This window comes from Scyliorhinus canicula, chromosome 4, assembly GCF_902713615.1.
Source record: "Scyliorhinus canicula chromosome 4, sScyCan1.1, whole genome shotgun sequence".
Classification (NCBI taxonomy): domain Eukaryota; kingdom Metazoa; phylum Chordata; class Chondrichthyes; order Carcharhiniformes; family Scyliorhinidae; genus Scyliorhinus; species Scyliorhinus canicula.
In genome coordinates, this window is record NC_052149.1 from 231,328,136 (window position 1) to 231,347,569 (window position 19,434).

Genomic DNA, 19,434 nt, shown 5'->3' on the forward strand with positions numbered 1-19,434 from the left:
TCGACCGACCACATGGCCACTCCCCCAATGGCCCTCCCTTCTGCCTCAACTATAGCCTGAGCCCCCGAATGTCCTCCACACTCCTGAACTGCAGACCCCAGCAACCCCCCTACAACCCTTGGCTAAACCCTCAAATCCCATCACCCCAACGATGCACCCAACCCTCCATTCCATCCCCATCCACCTGAGTGACCCCCACCCACTCAACTGTCCTCCTGAACCCCCCCAACTACACCCCCTCCTGACTAAAATCCCTTCCCCCTGACTGCCCTCCCCATCCCCAACATCCCCTCCTACGGCACCGACCAACTATACCTCCACTCACCAAGGATGGAAAGGAGTTCTGCTAGTGACTACACATCCACCCCACTTCAACCCCCTCTGTCACTCACTCGACTGCTCTCTCCGACCCCCCCCCCCCCCCACAACTTCATTCCCCACCCACCCAATTCCAATCCCACCCCGACTGCACCCCCACACGGTGAAATAGGAACCGGAATAGGCCATTCGGCCCCTCAGGCCGGCTCCGCCATTCAATAGGATCACTGGCCGATCCAACATTCCTCAAATCCTGCTCTTTCCCCGTAACCCTCGATTCCCTTCCTGATCAAGATAAATCAGGGCAGCACGGTGGCGCAGTGGGTTAGCCCTGCTGCCCCTCGACGCCGAGGTCCCAGGTTCGATCCCGGCTCTGGGTCACTGTCCGTGTGGAGTTTGCACATTCTCCCCGTGTTTGCATGGGTTTCGCCCCCACAAACCAAAGATGTGCAGGGTAGGTGGATTGGTCACGCTAAATTCCCCCTTAACTGGAAAAAATTAATTGGGTACTCTAAATCTAAAAAAAAAGAGAATCTATCTGTCTCAGCCTTAAATATGCACAAGGACTCAGCCCCCACAGCTCTCGGTGGCAAGATGTTCCAAAGACTCACCACCCTCTGAGAGAAAACATTCCTCCTCATCTCAGTGTTAAATTGGCTCCCCTTTATTCGGAGTCTCTGCTCTCTGGTCCTAGACTCTCCAATGAGGGGAAACATCCTCTCAGAATTTACCCTGTCAAACCCCTTCGGAATCCTATCGGTTTCAATCAGATCACCTCTCATTTTCTAAGTTCCAATGAGTAGAGTCCCAACCTGTTTAGCCTTTGCTTATAAAACAATCCCTCCATACCAGGGACCATGCTGGTGAAGCTTCTCTGAACCCCCTCCAATCAAATAATCTCTTAAATAAGGGGATTAAAACTCCTCTCGGTACTCCAGATGTGGTCTCACCAAGGCCTTATAGATCTGCACCAAATCTTCCCGACTCTCATACTTCAACCCCCTTGAAATAAGGGCCAATACCGCCATGGTAGCACAGTGGTTACCACTGCTGCCTCACAGCACCAAGAACCCGGGATCAATTCCGGCCTCGGGTGACTGTGTGGAGTTTGCACTTCCTCCCCGTGTCTGCGTGGGTTTCCTCCGGGTGCTCCGGTTTCCTCCCACAGTCCAAAGATTTGCGGGTTAGGTGGATTGGCCATGCTAAATATCCCCTTTGAGTCCAGGGATTTGCAAGTTAGATGGGGTTACGGGAATAGGTCGGGGTGCTGGGCCTGTGTGCAGTGCTCTTTTGGTGGGTCAGTGCAGACCTGATGGGCCAAATGGTCTCCTTCTGTGCTGTAGGGATTCTATGATTCTCCAGAATCCAAGGGTTTTTGGAAAACTATAATCAACGCATCCACCATCTCTGTAACTACTTATTTTAGGATTCTAGGATGAAAGCCATCCGGGCCAGGGGACTTATCTGCATTTAGCCCCATTAGTTTATCTAATACTACTTCTCTCATGATGGTGATGGCATTTAATTCCTCCCCATATTCTTGAGTATTAATGGGATGTTCGAACTATAATCCATCGTAAAGACTGATGCAAAATATCTGTTTAACACCTCACCATTTCCTTGTTCCCCAGAACTATCTCCCCAGATTCATTTTCTAAAGGGCCTATGTTCACTTTGACCTCTCTCTTCCTTTTGATGTATTTAAAGAAGCTTTTATTGTCAGTTTTTATATTCCACACTGGTTTGCCCTCAGTTTATTTTCTCTCTATTATCTTGATCGTCCTCCTTTTCTGGATTCTGAATTTATCCCAGCCTTTGGGGCTCTCGTTGACCTTTGCCTCCTTATATTCTTTTTTCTTTCAACTTAATATTCTCCTTAACTTCCTTGGCTAACCATAGTTGGGTTATTCCTCTCTTGGAATCTTTCCTTCTTACTGGGATATATTTTTGCTGAGAGTGATGAATTACCATGGTAAATGTCTGCCACTGCTTTTAATCTTTCCTCCCAGTCCACTTTAGCTAATTAATTTCATTGTAATTACCTGCCTTGTTACCCATTACCAGATCCAAGATATCCTGTTCCCTGGTTTGCACTGTCAGATGGCCTACCCTATTCTGAATGCTTCGTGCATTAAGATACAAAGCATTTAGGCATACCTTTTTGCCATTTTTAATCATCTTTTTAAATTGTTTTTTTCATTGAGGGGCAATTTAGCGTGGCCAATTCATCTACCCTGGACACCTTTGGGTTGTGGGGGTGAGACCCACGCAGACGCGGGGAGAATGTGCAAACCGCACTGGGGCAACAGCGTAGATAGAACATAGAACAGTACAGCACAGAACAGGCCCTTCGGCCCTCGATGTTGTGCCGAGCAATGATCACCCTACTCAAACCCACGTATCCACCCTATACCCGTAATCCAACAACAACCCCCCCCCCCCCCCCCCCCCCCCCCCAACCTTACTTTTTAGGACACTACGGGCAATTTAGCATGGCCAATCCACCTAACCCGCACATCTTTGGACTGTGGGAGGAAACCGGAGCACCCGGAGGAAACCCACGCACACACGGGGAGGACGTGCAGACTCCACACAGACAGTGACCCAGCCGGGAATCGAACCTGGGACCCTGGAGCTGTGAATCATTTATGCTAACCACCATGCTACCGGGATGGGGGGAGGAGGGGTTGATGTGTATCTTGAAACAACGGCAATGTCTCGCCAAGCAATACTGAAGCGGGCGGGCACGCAGGGGGATGCGCAAGAACAAAGACTGAGCATGGGTACTCAGGATTATTGGGTGCCCTGTGCCTTCCAGTAACCAGGTTTGTCCCCTCATGGTCCTGAATAGATCTGTGTTGTAAGGAGAATTATAATAGCCAATTATAGATTATTGATTTATTGATTCATTGATGTTTTTATGTACTGATTGAGTGCACAGCTAAAGAGTGGAATTATTCAAAATACCATGTCTGTGAAAAGATAGTCTTCGTTTCAGATAATGAATCAACTATTGAACTTTAGGGTCTTGTCTGTAGAAATTCAGACATTGTTTCAATGAATGTTTTATATAATGAATAGACTATTGTATTTCAGAGCATTTAGCAATAACAATGTACCAACCAATTAGTTGCAGCAAGGCCTACGGCCAGCAGTGGCGTGAGAAACCTATTCTCATGAGGTAGCGCATGTAGACACTGAATTAACTTTGATGGACATCAGTAAATCTTACGTAATGGCCAATCACCCTCTAAGTAACAGACATCTATTTGAACAAATCAGGAGGTCTCAGCTGAGAATTGGAAACCAATGAGAGCAAATGAGGGATTAGACCAGGGGTGGGCAAACTACGGCCCGCGGGCCGCATGCGGCCCGCCAAAGGTATTTCTGCGGCCCACCAAGTCATTAAAAAAAAAAAAAAAAATTTTAAAAAAAAATTTTTTTTTTTTTTTTTAATTTTTTTTTTAAGGTTAATGGCTGTTGGGTTACTTACTGGTATAGGGTGGATACGTTGACTTGAGTAGGGTGATCATTGCTCGGCACAACGTCGAGGGCCGAAGGGCCTGTTCTGTGCTGTACTGTTCTATGTTCTATATGAGGCGCCCAGAATCATAACCGGGTGAAGTAATTATTTTACTTAATATACTATGCGGCCCTTTGTGAATTGTGAATTTCTGAATGTGGCCCTTGCACGGAAAAGTTTGCCCACCCCTGGATTAGACCATCGATAATGATTCCCTTAAAGGTAAGACCTTGTGGTCAAGGTTTCCTTCCTGAATTCCTGCCTACCTGAATTCTTGAATCATCTATCCGTCTGATTGTGTTCAAAGTGATTTCTTTATGTTTTTATGTTTAATGATTTTTAACCATGTGTTTGATCCTTGTATGTATTGTTTGATATTTTGTTTCTAAGTTTTGATTCAGTTCTTATTCAAGTGTATTCAAGTGAATAATTAGCAATAAAGTTGTATTTTTGACACCTCCAATCAACCGGACTATCGACTCTCATTGGACGATGAAATAAGAGATCCTACACCAATCAGCATGCTTTCAATATAAATTGTTGCATCCTTTGAAATTTGGTATTCTTGTGTCTGTCCGGTTGAGTGCAAGACAAAACATGTCCCTTTTTTTCAGCGACACTCAAGAATTATAAACCTTCACATGACAGAGAAAGAGAGCGGCTATTATCTTTAAAAATCTTGCAGCTTAGTGTTTAAACCATCACCTGACTTTTGAGGTCCAATAATAAGTAGTTTCGGAAGTCGGTCACATGTTTTTTCTTTTGACCAGATATCTTTGTGTCTCCTATCTTCGCAAGGATCCTGAGAAGGAGCAGACATAACGTTATTATCCATGCGTGCAATGTGACCACACTGCTTGCTGGCCGCGACCCCCCCCCCCCCCCCCCCCAACTCTCCCCAAAAGAAAAGGGTGGAAAGGGTGGTGCCCACAGAGGCTCACCAGATAAATTTGAATTTGATGCAGACTGACTGTATTCCCTGCATCGCATCAGCGATAGGATGTGGGAGGGGGTCAGCAGCTGGAGAGAGGGGAGTGGGCGAGAGGCCAGAGGTTGGAGGGAGGGGAGTGGAATTGCAGAATCCAGTAAAGGGGTGCCGGAGTGCAGTATCCCTCTGTCGCTCCCCCGCAGTGCAGTGAACGGAGTGTAACTGACCCCATCCTGCCTTCAACACTTGAACAGGGTTGTGAGTTTAAGCAGTATTGAAAGTGACATTCTCTAATGAGGGCACAGAAATCATATAATGTGCCACTCAGCAAGACAGGTACTGTAAATGCGACACAGGGATGTGAAACTGGGCTAAATCACCATTCCTCCTAGGGTTGTAGGTGGTTACCGAGATAGGTAGAGTTGCCAACTGTGATTAACTATATTCCTGGAGGTTTCATCACATGATTTGCCCGACCATCCAGCACTCCATCCTTTTGATGCACACTTTCCTGCACCAATTGGAAAGCAAGTACTCATTATCCAATTGGATGATTGAGTGGGGTGCTCTTTCCGGGGGCCGGCGCGCACACAATGGGCCGAATGGCCTCCTTCTGCACTGTAGATTCTATGATGATGTTTGACTGTCAGACGAACAGCCCTTTCCCCCCATTTTCAACATTTTAATATTTGTTAAAGAGAAAAGTTCAAAGGAAATTTAAAAAAAAACATCTTTTTCAACGCCCCGGTGATTTATCTCCGGGTACGCACACAGCGGTGTCCTGGAGATTGATCTTCAATTCCCGGAGAGTCCAGGCCGATCCTGGAGGGTTGCCGACCTTAGAGAAAGGGGAGAAGAGTGATTGAACAAGGTGCCTGTGGAATTGCAGTGGACCGGAAGCCTTCAGTGGAGGAGAGAAACGCAGGAGGGTAAAACAAGAGTTGGCAACAATCTGCCCCAGCGAACTGTAGCTTGTCTGCAAAATTAAAATATTTCCCTCACTCCCACACAACACTGAGGTGCTGCGCACCATCTGAGTGCAGCATTTACCCACCTGCCAGAGGGGGTCCTTCTCCCCAGGAAAGAGCTGGAAGTATTTCTGAGCAAGTTGGACAGGGGGGAGCGTCTGGAGTTTCAGGTTTGTCCAGCACTGCACAAAACTGATCAGATTCTTAAAGGTGTACAGTCCCAGGCGGTCGTTCCCGTAGTTTGACAGGTGCGTCATAAAGATGCTGATCTGAAAGATGCAGAAAAGGAGGTGATCAGTAGAGCGGCCGGGCCACTTTCATTCGCCAACCCCGTCCCTGCTCATGTCCCTGACCAGGGCTGCAAATCTAACCTTAGGTATCCCAGACCAATGTACATCTCTCAAAATGAGTTAGCCCATTAGGTGGTAAAGTTAACCCATTTTCTTCAGCGAACCTTCACACCCACGCTGTTTTTTTTTACCCTCTGGCGATTAGTGGGGAAAATGGGGGAAGGATTCCTGAGCTGCTTATCGGATCATTGAACCGTGTTATGAAAATTCCTGCCAAGGGCAACAAGTCCTGACGTTGGGCTTGAACCCGGAGATTTTGGTCCAGAGGTGGGGTCGTGGCCCACCGTGCCACATGGCCTCTCGTTAACCCGTTACATGGTAAAGTTAACCCATTAAATGACAAGAAAAGGCAGAACTTAAGTAAAAACTAAGCTCCATTAACTTTTGTTGAGGAGCAGGTAACTGCTTTGAGCCACAACTGAAACAAGAGGACGTTGTAGTTTTATGTCACCCTCCAAGTCTGACAGATGGAGCACCAGGAATGTGGAGCTCCCGGCTTTTCCCCTCCCCCTGTACCAGGGGTCCCGGGTTCAGCTTCTGTAACACTACCCACCTTGTGAGGGGTTGGACTGAGAGCACCACCCCACTCGGGGACAGAGGGATGTGAATTTCAAATCAGAACAAGCTTCAATCGACAGCTGGAGGGAGAAAAGTCGCAGAACGCTCTCAACTATTGACACATTCCCCGGGCGATGAGAAGAGATGGATTCAATCGGCTGACGACATGAGATTGAGCAAAAGGCGAGCATGTGACCGTTAACTTGCATCCAATAATCTTTCAGTCTAAAATCTCTTCCCAACATGAAACACAGCGGAGCGTGTCAGCAGTACCTTGCCAGGCTATTGTCCAATATGGCCACTCCATAACCACGATATGCCCTGCAGTGGCATCACTGGTTCCTCACAACCTTTCTTCACCACCCACGATCACCAAGATCTACCTGCCTGGCACGCTGGCATCCCCTGGCCCCTCTCGTCCCCTCTTTGAGGGATCATCGCCATTGGGGTGCCCTCATCCTCCATCTGTAGCCCCAGTAGTGGACACCACTGAGCTTGCGGCCCCCTGATTGGACAGCAGCTCTTTGTTGCGCGGGGTGGGGGCGGGGGGGGGGGGGGGGGGGGGGGGGGGGGGTTGTATGTGGGTGGGTAGGGGAGGCCTGAGGTGGGAGGTCGCTGTCCTTCATGGGACTCAGTAAAAAGTCCAACACCGGCATCTCCACTTGATAGGATAGTCATTTCCATAGTTGCTATCCATGGTTGCTGTTGGCAATATGCCTCCCCCGGGTCCCACCATGTGTTTAAACTGGGCCACCTCCCACTTTTGGCTCCAGTGAAGGACTTTCTGCCTCTCTGTAACATTAAGCCCATGGCCTCTACTTCACTCATTCTCTCACTGTCCAGTGAGTCACCATGGTGGGTTACTAATTCATACGATGGTGAATTCCATAGCCTCACAACTGTGTATTAAAAGGTTCACCTTATTCTGTCCTAAATCTCCTCCTACATTTATTCTGATATTCTTATACCAAAGCCCCTAACCCATTAATCACTAGAAGCAAATGGCCTCAATCTGTGTCCCATTCCTTCTTGAATTTTACACGTACATACCAAATCACCCCTTAATATTCTCTGTTCTGATTGGCAACAATCTCAGTCACAGCCGTTTTACAGCACCAAAAGAGGCCACTCAGCCCATCGTGTCTGTGCCGGCCATCAAGCACCTATCTATTCTCATCCTATTTTCCAGCACTTGGTCCGTAGCCTTGTGCGCTCGGGCGTTTCAAACGCTCATCTAAAAACTTCTTTGATGTTGTGAGGATTCCCGCCCCTACCACACTATCAGGCAGTGAGTTCCAGGGACGGAATTGCCCGGGGGGGGGGGGGGGGGGGGGGGGGCAGCACCAATCCTGCCCCTGCCGTGGCCCGAAATCTCCGCCACCCGGGAATCGGGAATCGCTCGGCGCGACCCCGCGGCGATTCTCCGGTCCGCGATGGGCCCAAGTCCCGCCGCTGACAGGCCTTTCCCGCTGGCGGGAATCAAAGCACGTCTGGTGCCGGTGGGATTGGCGGCGTGGGAGGGCGCCGCGGTCCTGGGGGGGGCGCGGGGCGATCTGGCCCCGGGGGGGGCCCCCACGGTGGCCTAGCCCGCGATCGGGGCCCACCGATCGGCGGGCGGGCCTGTGCCGTGGGGGCACTCTTTTTCTTCCGCCGCCGCCACGGCCTTCACCATGGTGGAGGCAGAAGAGACCCCCTCCGCTGCGCATGCGCCGGTATGACGTCAGCAGCCGCTGACGCACTGGCGCATCCGCAGACTTCCGCCGGCCGGCGAAGGCCTGTCGGCCCCGGCTGTTGGGGCGCCAAAGGTCGTTTGCGCCGGCCGGCGGAGCAGGAGCCACTCCGGCGAGGGCCTAGCCCCTAAAGGTGGGTAGAATTCCGCACCTTTGGGTAGGCCTGACGCCAGAGTGGTTCACGCCACTCCGTCCCACACAGACCCCCTGCCCCGCAGGGTAGGGGAGAATCCCGGTCCAGATTCCCATCACCCTCTGGGTGTAAAAGCTTTTCCTTAAATCCCCTCTAAATCTCTTGCCCCTTACCTTAAATCCAAGCCCCCTGGTTATTGATCCCTCTACTAAGGGGAAACGTTCCTTCCTATCTCCCCTATCCAGGCTTCTCGTAATTTTCTACACCTCGATCAAGTCCTCCCTCTGCTTTCTCTGCTCTAAGGAAAACAACCCCAGCCTAACCAGCCTCTCTTCACACTCCCCAGTGTCCCCCAACACTGGGGGAGTTAACAATCACACACATAGGCTGGCGGGGGTCCCAATAACAAGCGGGGGAAGAGGTGCCCCTTCCTCAGCTGTCAGAACTGCGCTTTACAGAGGTGGCAGCTGATTGGTTGCCATTGGGGCTGCCGTCCCTATTATGGATGTCCACTCCCACCCCCAAAGCCTCTGGCCAATCAGCGGGCTGACAGCTCAGCAGTGCCACCGGGAGTGGTGGCCACTGATGGAGCTGCAGGTGGTGGAGGAGGACGCTATGGAAAGACGGTGCTCTTACAAACCAGGGAAGTGGAGACCAAGGGCGTCGGGAGCAGACAGATGGGCCCTGGAGAGGAGAGGATGGGATGGAGGTTGGGGGGGAGATTGGCGAGGGCTGGTGGTGCCATTGCCACGTGGGCAGTCATTGCTGTCTGGGGTCCCGGTCAAAGAGGGTCCCAATGGGAGGGCACCCATACCCATCACCCCCATTCACCAGGTGGACTCGTCACGCATCAGTGGGCATACCCGGCTCTGGTAAAATGCAGGAGGGGGCTTTTAAGCGGCCGCTTCAGGGGCTCAATGGGCCTCTGGAGTGGGACGTTTGCCCTCTACTTTCCCTGCAACAGGCCCTCCACTTCCTCCCACTTTCCCTGGATGCTTTAGCACCCAGCCCATTACCTTTGTTTAAGACAATGTTTGGAGGAACGTACTTCACCCCTTGCCAAGATAATCTTAGATGATTAAGAATGCAGCCACATTGTCTCTGGAATAAGGTATGATTCTCGGTGCCTCTTGGAGAACTGCAATTAGACCTCGCTCTGCCCACCCCCCCCCCCCCCCCCCCCCCCCCCCCCCTCAAAGCTGTACCTGGCACATAACTGTGAGCGTCCTCCTGTTCAAGCACCGCAATTATCTCCCTCTTTACACTTGCTCCATCTGTAGCTGCAACCACGGCTGCTTGTTGGGAACAACAACAATTAGAACTCCCCGTTTGTCTCCCCATCTGCGGTTCAACTGAAGTGTGAATCACCGTCTGTCAAAACTTCGTATTTAGCCCTCAATGCAACTCTCCCAGCCGGCAGTCGGAATAGCATGTGAATCACCGACTGCTGACTCGACCTTCCCATGCCTGGAATAAAGTGGGAATCTCTCCAGTTCCTCCCACTGTTCGATCTCCCTGTGCACCCTGCCTACCCATCTGTACAGGGCTAAGGTGTGAATCCTCAACACTTCTAAGCTTGCTTTTTAATTGTAAATGGAGGCACACGCCGCTCCAGTTAAACTGCAGAGATCGTAGCTGGATCCCAAGCCAGAAGGTGAGATATGAAAGCTCTACCCAAATTAAGAGGTGGTTTATTCACAGAACGCAGCACTTCATGTGTCAGTCCTCTACCCAGTAACACCAGTCTCCCAGAAGCCTTTCTTTACACCGTTTCGACATACAATAAGCCGTTTATCAAATTAACTAGTGAGCAACTCCTCTCAAGTGTCTCTTTTGAAACAACACATCCGAAATAAATGATTAAATAAATGAACAAACCCCTCAAGGGGAAAGTCTTTTTTTTTAATACTATTTTTCAGCAAGCAGTAACTAATGGACCACCCCTTAAAGGGGCACTGTAACTAAACAACAAAGGTTTAAAGAAAACTAACATGGGGAAGCAAAAATAAATCAATCACCAAATCCAGTTCAAGTGATTGTTCTTTTATTACAGTTGCCCCTTCAAGGGACAAACAATTGCAGGAAACTTACTTTTAAAAAATTTTAGAGTTCCCAATTCTTTTTTTCCAATTAAGGGGTAATTTAGCTTGACAATTCACCAAACCAATCTTTGGGTTGTGGGGGCTGAGACCCATGCACACACAGGGAGAATGTGCAAACTCCTTTAGCACACTGGGCTAAATCGCTGGTTTTCAAAGCAGACCAAGGCAGGCCAGCAGCACGGTTCGATTCCCGTACCAGCCTCCCCGAACAGGCGCCGGAATGTGGCGACTAGGGGCTTTTCACACTAACTTCATTGAAGCCTACTCAGGACAGTAAGCAATTTTCATTTCATTCATTCATTTTCATTTCAACTCCACATGGACAGTGACCCGGGGCCAGAATTGAACTCGGGTCCTTGGCGCCTTGAGGCATCAGTGCTAATCACTGCGCAGCCGTGCCGTCCTACAGGAAACTTACATAATTAAATCAGAATGTTATTTCCCATACTGATGAAGAACTCCAGTCCCTGTGGTGCCCACTGACAGTCAGTAACAAATTTTGGAAAAGCTCCTTTACCCAGAGAGTGGTGAGAATGTGGAACTAAGGGATACAATGAGCAATCGAGGTGGACAATATGGATTTATTTAAGAGGATGCTGGGCAATCACATGATATTTTCTTGCTGGATAAATATTTTATTCTTTGTGTTGAAGGTTCATCAGCAGATTCCTGTGAACTTGTTCAGTAACTTTCCTCCATGGGTTCTAGAAAAAAGTTAGGATCTACCAAGCCAGGTTTCACCCTGGTATCTGACTTGTCCAGTATGAACACTGACTGTGATCGTAGCAAAGGGTGACGCAGGGACGTTCAATAATAACATAACTGCCTGTTCAGAGGATGGTCCAAAGTGAAGCATGTTGACGCAGAGTCATGTCTTAGCCCAACGTGGGTAAGGATGTTTGGTTTCCTTCACTTAAAGAGCATTTGTCAGGGTTTTTTTAAACAATGATCCAACAGCGTCATGTTCACTTTCACTAACACCAGGGGGCCGGGATTCTCCCGGAGTCGGCGGTCCGGCGCCAAAGAGCGGCGTTAACCACTCCGGCACCAGGTCACCTGGAACTTGAGGAATCCTCCGCACTTCCGTGGCCTAGGCTGGCGCTGGAGGGGTTGGCGCCATGCCAACCGGTGCCAAAAGGCCTCCGCTGGCCAGCGTGAGTTGGCGCATGCATAGACCCGCTGCCGTGTTTCCTGCGCATCCGCAGGGGGTTTTTTCTCCGCGCTGGCCATCGCGGAGCTTCACAGAGGCCGGCACGGGGGGAAAGTGTGCCCCCACGGCACAGGCCCGCCCGCAGATCGGTGGGCCCTGATCGCGGGCCAGGCCACGTGGCCCCCCCAGGACCGGATCCCCCCCCCCCCGCCGCCGCCGAGGACCCCACTAACTGCCCTCCAAGCCAGGTCCCGCCGGAATGGACCACGTCTAATCCACGCCGGCGGGACTGGCCAACAATGGGCGGCCGCTCGGCCCATCTGGGCCCGGAGAATTGCTGGGGGCGGGGCGCTGCCAACGACCCCCGTCCGGCAGCCGGCAGCGGGGTGGGATTCACGCTGCCCCCGGCGATTCTCCGACCCAGCAGGGGGGTCGGAGAATCCCGCCCCAGATTTTTAAATCATACTAAGAAATCTGACAACACAGCTCCTACCTCAGGTGAATGTGTAACTAAATTCACCATTCACCTGAGGAAGGAGCTACTCTCCGAAAGCTAGTGATTCCAAACAAACCTGTTGGACTTTAACCTGGTGTTGCAAGACTTCTTACTCTGCTCACCCCAGTCCAACGCCGGCATCTCCACATCATATATTAGCCTTTGGTATTATTTCACAAACATTTTGCTGATGTTAGAAGCCTCTCCATCAAGGTGATCTCCCATGATTAGTCCCTCATTCGACCAATTACTGGACTTTGACCAAATCGGAAATGCTCATTCAAGTACTCACAGGGTTAAGAAGGACAGTGAGGAACAGCTCTCCGCCATTAATTATCTTATCCAACTCTTTGGGTCCGCCGGGGTATTCGTTGTAGAATATAGTATGTGTGAAAAGACCACATGTCTGACGAGGCAGAACCTTCGCAGAGAGAAAGCAGACAAAGAGATGTCAGCCCATCTCCATCAGCATTGCTAGATCAGATTACAGAACAGTGAGTTACAATGTCATATTGTTAAGTTTATTAGGGGGGGGGGGAGCACCAGGGGATCACCTGACAGGAATCCCTTCAGGGTTCTTGGTTAAAAGAGATTCAAACCTGGAAACTCTACTCGAATAAGAGGATGCAAATGAGATCTGAGCTGACAACCTCATTACAAGAAGCTGCTGGTGACTGACATAATCACGCTTCACATTAGGGGTTCATTGGAGAACATCTCAGCGGTTCAGTGGGTGAGTGACCCTTCCAGTGGCACTCTGAGCTACACAGGGAGATCCCAGGATTAAGCCCCCCCATTTGATGGAAGTTCACAGGTCATGCTGTTGAACAACCCACTCTCAAAGCGCACACCTAACAGATACTGGGAAGCACCAGTCTTTTCTGCCCATATCCCGGAATTCCTGGTCCCTCTGGTGCACATGGTCGTGACTTTACTGGGTGTCTTCAGTCCTTGGCTCTCGCTCCTGACTGATCTGAGTTGTTGGACGGGTCACCACTACTCCCACTGACAAGGCCCCGGGCAGCACGGTAGCACAGTGGTTAGCACTGTTGCTTCACAACTCCGGACCCAGGTTCGATTCCCGGCTTGGGTGACTATCTGTGTGGGATCTGCACTTTCTCCCCGTGTGGGTTTCCTCCGGGTGCTCCGGTTTCCTCCCACAGTCTAAAGATGTGCAGGTTAGGTGGATTGGCCATGCTAAATTGCCCCTTAGTGCCCAAAACCATTGGATGGGGTTACTGGGATAGGGTAGAGGTGTGGGGCTTAGGTAGGGTGCTCTTTGTAAGGGCCGGTGCAGATGCGATGGGCCGAATGGAAATCACATCGTGGGAACCCCCACCTGCACATTTAAAGAGAGTCCGGCCCCCCCCCCCCCCCCCCCCCACCCCCGTCTCCATTTTAACTGCCCAGTCTCCGAGTTTTCAATGAGGGGAGAGGGAATAGGGAGTTAAAATTGAGGCTGTAAAATCCAGGTACAGACGATCCTTGTAACTGTGAATGATTGGCGTGCTGGGACACTTAATTCAATGATCTCTCACCATGATGCCATTGTGCTTGAACCCTCGTCGGAATCGTGCTGGCTTCAAGTGCGGATACTCCTCTGTGCTGGTCACTCTCATCCCCCAGACCTGCTTCCATGCTTCATACAGCTGGATATGAACTGGGTAAACACCCGAATGGTGGGGTGCCACTGCATAGCCCATGTCGATGGGGATGCCATGCTCCTGTGCGAGAGAAAACAGAACCCTTGGTTTGTAACCAATTGAAACTCCTCGACTTCCTGATCCACAGACCGCAGTCTGTAAGGATAAACAACAACACTTCCTCCACGATAGTCCTCAATACCAGGGCCTTGCAAGGCTGTGTGCTTAGCCCCCGACTATACACACGATACACACAAAATGGTGGACTCCTGACTGCCCCTCTGTAATGGCTCGGAGTTCAAGGGCAATCGGAGAAATCGCCCACATTTCCTGAAAGAATATATTTTAAAAATTCTATCAGCGGGTGAGGTTATTTGTGAAGCAATGTGACCAGTGAAGGCAACGGTAAGATGTTAAGATAAGAGACGCAATAACCCGGGGACCACAAAGCAGCTCGTGAGAGGAATACAGTTCTCAGAATCGTGGGAGTACTTTATAGAATTTACAGTGCAGAAGGAGGCCATTCGGCCCATCGAGTGTGCACCGGCTCTTGGAAAGAGCACCCTACCCAAGGTCAACACCTCCACCCTATCCCCATAACCCAGTAACCCCACCCAACACTAAGGGCAATTTTGGACACTAAGGGCAATTTATCGCGGCCAATCCACCTAGCCCGCACATCTTTGGACTGTGGGGGGAAACCGGAGCACCCGGAGGAAACCCACGCAGACACGGGGAGGATGTGCAGACTCCGCACAGACAGTGACCCAAGCCGGGAATCGAACCTGGGACCCTGGAGCTGTGAAGCAATTGCGCTATCCACAATGCTGCCGTGCTGCCCCACTTGGAGGAGTAAAGGAACTTTCAGTGAAAAGGAAGGAAAATTTGAACTGACCAATCAACACACCTGGTTCACAGTCTGGGTCTCTGACACAAACATGCCTGAGACATTCACGCCATTTTCAGGATTCTATCCCTTCTGGTGAAACAGCCAAGAACATGTATTTTCTTCTTACTGCTGAACAGAATATTGCCCTATTCCGAGAGAGACTGGCTTGCTGCCACACACACACATTCTGTGTCTGCTCAAACCAGGTGCCACACAACACTCTGGAACCTAACACCACTGCAATCAGTTTTTGTCTCTATAGTAACCTCAGAACTTCTCGGAAATAAGAAATTCAGCATGTCTGCATCGACTCTCACAAACTTCTACAGTTGTGCGATAGAGAGCATCCTGTCCGGCTGCATCACAGCCTGGTATGGCAACTGCTCGGCCCAAGATCGCAAGAAACTGCAGGGTGTGGTGAACTCAGCCCAATGCATCACACCCTCCACCCGCACATTGATCCTGTCTACACCTCCCGCTGCCTCAGGAAGGCAGACAGCATTGTCAGAGACCCCTCCAACCCAGGCTTTGCCCTCTTCCAGATCCTTCCATCAGGCAGAAGGTACAGAAGTCTGAAGAGCCGCACATCCAGACACAGGAACAGCTTCTTCCCCACAGCTACCAGACTCCTCGACGACTCTCCCTCGGACTGATCTGTTCCTTTTAAGAACACTATTCATGACAATCTATGCTGCTCTTGCTCATGTATTGCTTGTTTGGCCCTTTGTTCTGCACTGTAACTAATCACTATTTGTTGAAATGAAATGAAAATCGCTTATTGTCACAAGTAGGCTTCAAATGAAGTTACTGTGAAAAGGCCCTAGTCGCCACATTCCGGCGCCTGTTCGGGGAGGCTGGTACGGGAATCGAACTGTGCTGCTGGCCTGCCTTGGTCTGCTTTAAAAGCCAGCGATTTAGCCCAGTGTGCTAAACCAGCCCCGATGTACCATTTGTCAATGTTCTGTGTCGATTATTCTCTTGTTTACTATGTACGTACTGTGTACGTTCCCTTGGTCGCAGAAAAATACTTTTCACTGAACTTCGGTACATGTGACAATAAATATCAATCAATCAAACCAAATGATGACATACTCAAGTTCACCAATGAACCTCCGTTCCAGAATTATCTCAGTTTCACTTCAGACTAAAAGGGCCATTTCACAGAAAGAAAATACAGACTTTTCCCAAAGTGCAAAAGGTTATTCAAACACAATTTGCCTTAAAAAAAAAACCTGTACTAACTTTCATTTATGACACTATCGTTCCCCAAATGTTCATTAATTTCGACTCAGATCTAAAAAGCGCTAAAAGAAGGTTCCCAACGTCAGTTCAGAGTGTTGGGCGGATGTTCGAAATTCCATGAAGCTACCCAGACAAAAACAGGGAGTTCTGCTCGGTCTTAGCATTCTCCCTCAACGCTTGTGCCACGGAGATTTTAAAGAACAATCTTAAAGTGACTCTGTGTATGTGCGACACAGAGACGTCAAAACTGGCGCGAGCGATGCCGGCGCCAGCGCCCACTGCTGCCGCGGGTCTGCACTTGCGCGCCACGGCCTTCTCCGTATCGGCCCGCGGGCAACATGGCGGAGCCCTACAGGGGCCTGGCGCGGAGGAATGGAGGCACCCCCCCCCCCCCCCCCGAAATTAGCGATTGGTTGCCTCCGATTGCGAGCCTGGCCACCGTGGAAGCCAACCCCCCCCCAAAGTTGGCACCCCCTGCCCCCCCCACCAGGACGGATCCCGCAGCCAGAATGCTGAGGTCCCGCCAGGTAGGACCATACGCGAACATTGCCAACAGGACTCGGCGGGCACTCGAACCATCGAGCGCGTAGAATCGCCGCGGGGGCCTCTTTCAACGGCCACCAACCGGCGCCGTGGTGACCGTGACGGCGTGATTGGCACCGATTCTCCGGAGAATTGGCGGCCCGGCGTGGCGGGATTCGAGCGCCCCCTGCTGATTCTCCAACCCAGCGTGAGCTCGGAGAATCCCGGCCGTGATGCGGCATGATATTCCCTCGGATACCTGTTTGTTGTCTGCGGTCAGTTTGTTGAACCCGGTGGTTCCTTTAAGATTATCATGTGACCACTCGTACTTACATCTAACAGGGGATGTAGCTCGTGTACAGTCTGTTCGTATTTCTGATTGCCGCAAGGACCTGCATCCACGCTGTTTCCAGGGAAAATTCATAAGGTGCAGGATAATTACAAGTATGTCTAGTTACAGTTAACACATTATTGTCAAGGATTCAGCAGGACTGAATCCATGTCATTCCAGATAATGTTTGATTATTAAGCCTCTGACCCCCCTCCCAACCCCTATTTGTCGGTGTAAATACGTCACCATTGTGACAGATCGTTCTGGTCAATCAGCCTGCATACAATCGCAACAATCATTGCACCCGGAACATAATCTGACCGATGCTTTGTTCCTCTCGAAAATGTTATCCAGTTGGTCTTCACAATCGCACAGCTTCAGAAACAGTGTCACGTTATTCGAGCAGGTCAGATACCATTTCAAAATGGTTTCCTGAACAAGAGAGGAGCCCTCCAAAGAGCATGTCAACTATAAATCATGGTTTACTGGGCAGTAGTGATCTCTGTCCACGGAATCCCGACATTGGAGAAGGATGCTATTCAGCCCAGTGAGTCTGCACTGGGCCGCTTGCAGCTGCTGACGCTCCGGCGCATGCGCGGACTTACGCCAGCCGGCGAAGTCCTTTCGGCCCCGGCTGGCATGGTGCCAAAGGCCGTTCACGCCAGCCGGCGGAGTGCGAATCACTCCGGCGCGGGCCTAGCCCCTCAATGTGAGGGCTTAGCCCCTCAAGGTGCAGAGAATTCCGCATCTTTGGAGCGGCCCGACGCCGGAGTGGTTCACGCCACTCCATCACTCCGGGACCCCCCGCCCCGCCTGGTAGGGGAGAATCCCGGCCCAGATTCCCGAAGTGACCGCTCTACTCGGAATTCGGGAACAATAGGAGACTCCAAGGATGCCGTCTGAAAGAGTTTAAACAACCCCATTGACTCATGGGAGATCCTGGTTTGCAACCGACCAAAGTGGAGAAGTCTCGTTGGGATGGGACTGAGCCGATCGGAGAGAGTTCATCGGGAACATGCAGAGGTGAAGTCGAAGCTTTGGAGAGAGTGCAAAATCTTCAAAACAACCCAACCAGCCAAGCACCACCTGCCCCCGGGACAGAGTCTGCAGATTGGATATATCAGCTATCTCAGACCCCATCGAACCGAAGTAGAAGCAAGTGACCCTCGATCCCGAGGGATAGCTGAAGAAGGAGATATCAACTACACTGTGCCCATTATTAGCAAACTATCCCAGTTACCTTACAGTGGGAAAAAATACATCCAGAGTGATTGTTGTCGGTGGTTGCAGCTGTGTTTTTGTAAGCCCAGCACATCAGTTCACAAGACCAGACTGAAGCATTTGCAACAATCTTCAGCCAGAAGTGCCAAGCGGATAATCCATCTCTGTCTCCTCCGGCGGTCCCCAGCATCACAGATGTCAGTCTTCAGCAAATTCAATTCACTCCACGTGATATCAAGAATCAGCTGAAGGTACTGGATGTTGCAAAGGCAATGGGCCCTGACAATATACCGGCAATAGTACTGAAGACTTAGAACATAGAACATAGAACAGTACAGCACAGAACAGGCCCTTCGGCCCTCGATGTTGTGCCGAGCAATGATCACCCTACTCAACCCCACGTATCCACCCTATACCAGTAACCCAACAACCCCAACCCCATTAACCTTATATTTTTTAGGACACTAAGGGCAATTTAGCATAGCCAATCCACCTAACCCGCACATCTTTGGACTGTGGGAGGAAACCGGAGCACCCGGAGGAAACCCACGCACACACGGGGAGGACGTGCAGACTCCGCACAGACAGTGACCCAGCCGGGAATCGAACCTGGGACACTGGAGCTGTGAAGCATTTATGCTAACCACCATGCTACCGTGCTGCCCCCTTGTGCTCCAGATCTTGCTGCACCCCTAGCCAAGCTGCTGCACTAGAGCCACAACATTAGCATCTACCCGCCTGCAGGAAATCCAAGCATTTACATGCGGCAAGTTACATTCACACCACACAAGTGCCAGACAATGACCATCTCCTACAAGAGAGAATCTAACCATCACCCCTTGGCATTCAATGGCATCACCATCGCTGAATCCCCCATAATCAAAGTTCTGCATGTTACCAATGACCACAAACTGAAATGGACTAGCCATATTAATATTGTGGCTACAATAGCAGGTCAGAGTCTCGGAATCCTACGGCGAGTAACTCACCTCCTGACCCACCAAAGCCTGACAACCACCTGCAGGCAAAAGGCAGGAGTGTAATGGAATACTCTCCACTTGCCTGGATGAGTGCAGCTCCAACACCAATCAAGAAACTCAACACCATCCAGGACAAAGCAGCCCGTTTGATTGCTCCCCCTTCCACAAACATTCAAACCCTCCACCACCGACGAACAGTGGCAGTCATGTGTACCATCTACAAGATACACTGCAGCAACTCACCAAGGTTCCTGAGCACCTTCCAAACCCATGACCTGTACCAATCAGAAGGGCAAGAGCAGCAGATACCTGGGAACCCCACCACCTGGAGGTCCCCCTCCAAGTCATTC

General features: G+C 50.6%; 1 protein-coding gene across 4 annotated transcripts in view; it reads right to left on the minus strand.

The window, feature by feature from the left end:
* The window catches only part of ndst1b (N-deacetylase/N-sulfotransferase (heparan glucosaminyl) 1b), a 266,179-nt gene that overhangs the window by 38,009 nt on the left and 208,736 nt on the right, over window positions 1-19,434 (minus strand). For all 4 annotated transcript variants that reach the window (XM_038796232.1, XM_038796233.1, XM_038796234.1 and 1 more), the window contains 4 exons: window positions 13,795-13,980; window positions 12,549-12,677; window positions 5,824-6,006; window positions 4,547-4,643 (listed from right to left, as the gene is read on the minus strand). In XM_038796232.1, the coding sequence (XP_038652160.1) occupies window positions 4,547-4,643; window positions 5,824-6,006; window positions 12,549-12,677; window positions 13,795-13,980 (595 nt within the window). The remainder of the gene's footprint in view (window positions 1-4,546; window positions 4,644-5,823; window positions 6,007-12,548; window positions 12,678-13,794; window positions 13,981-19,434) is intronic.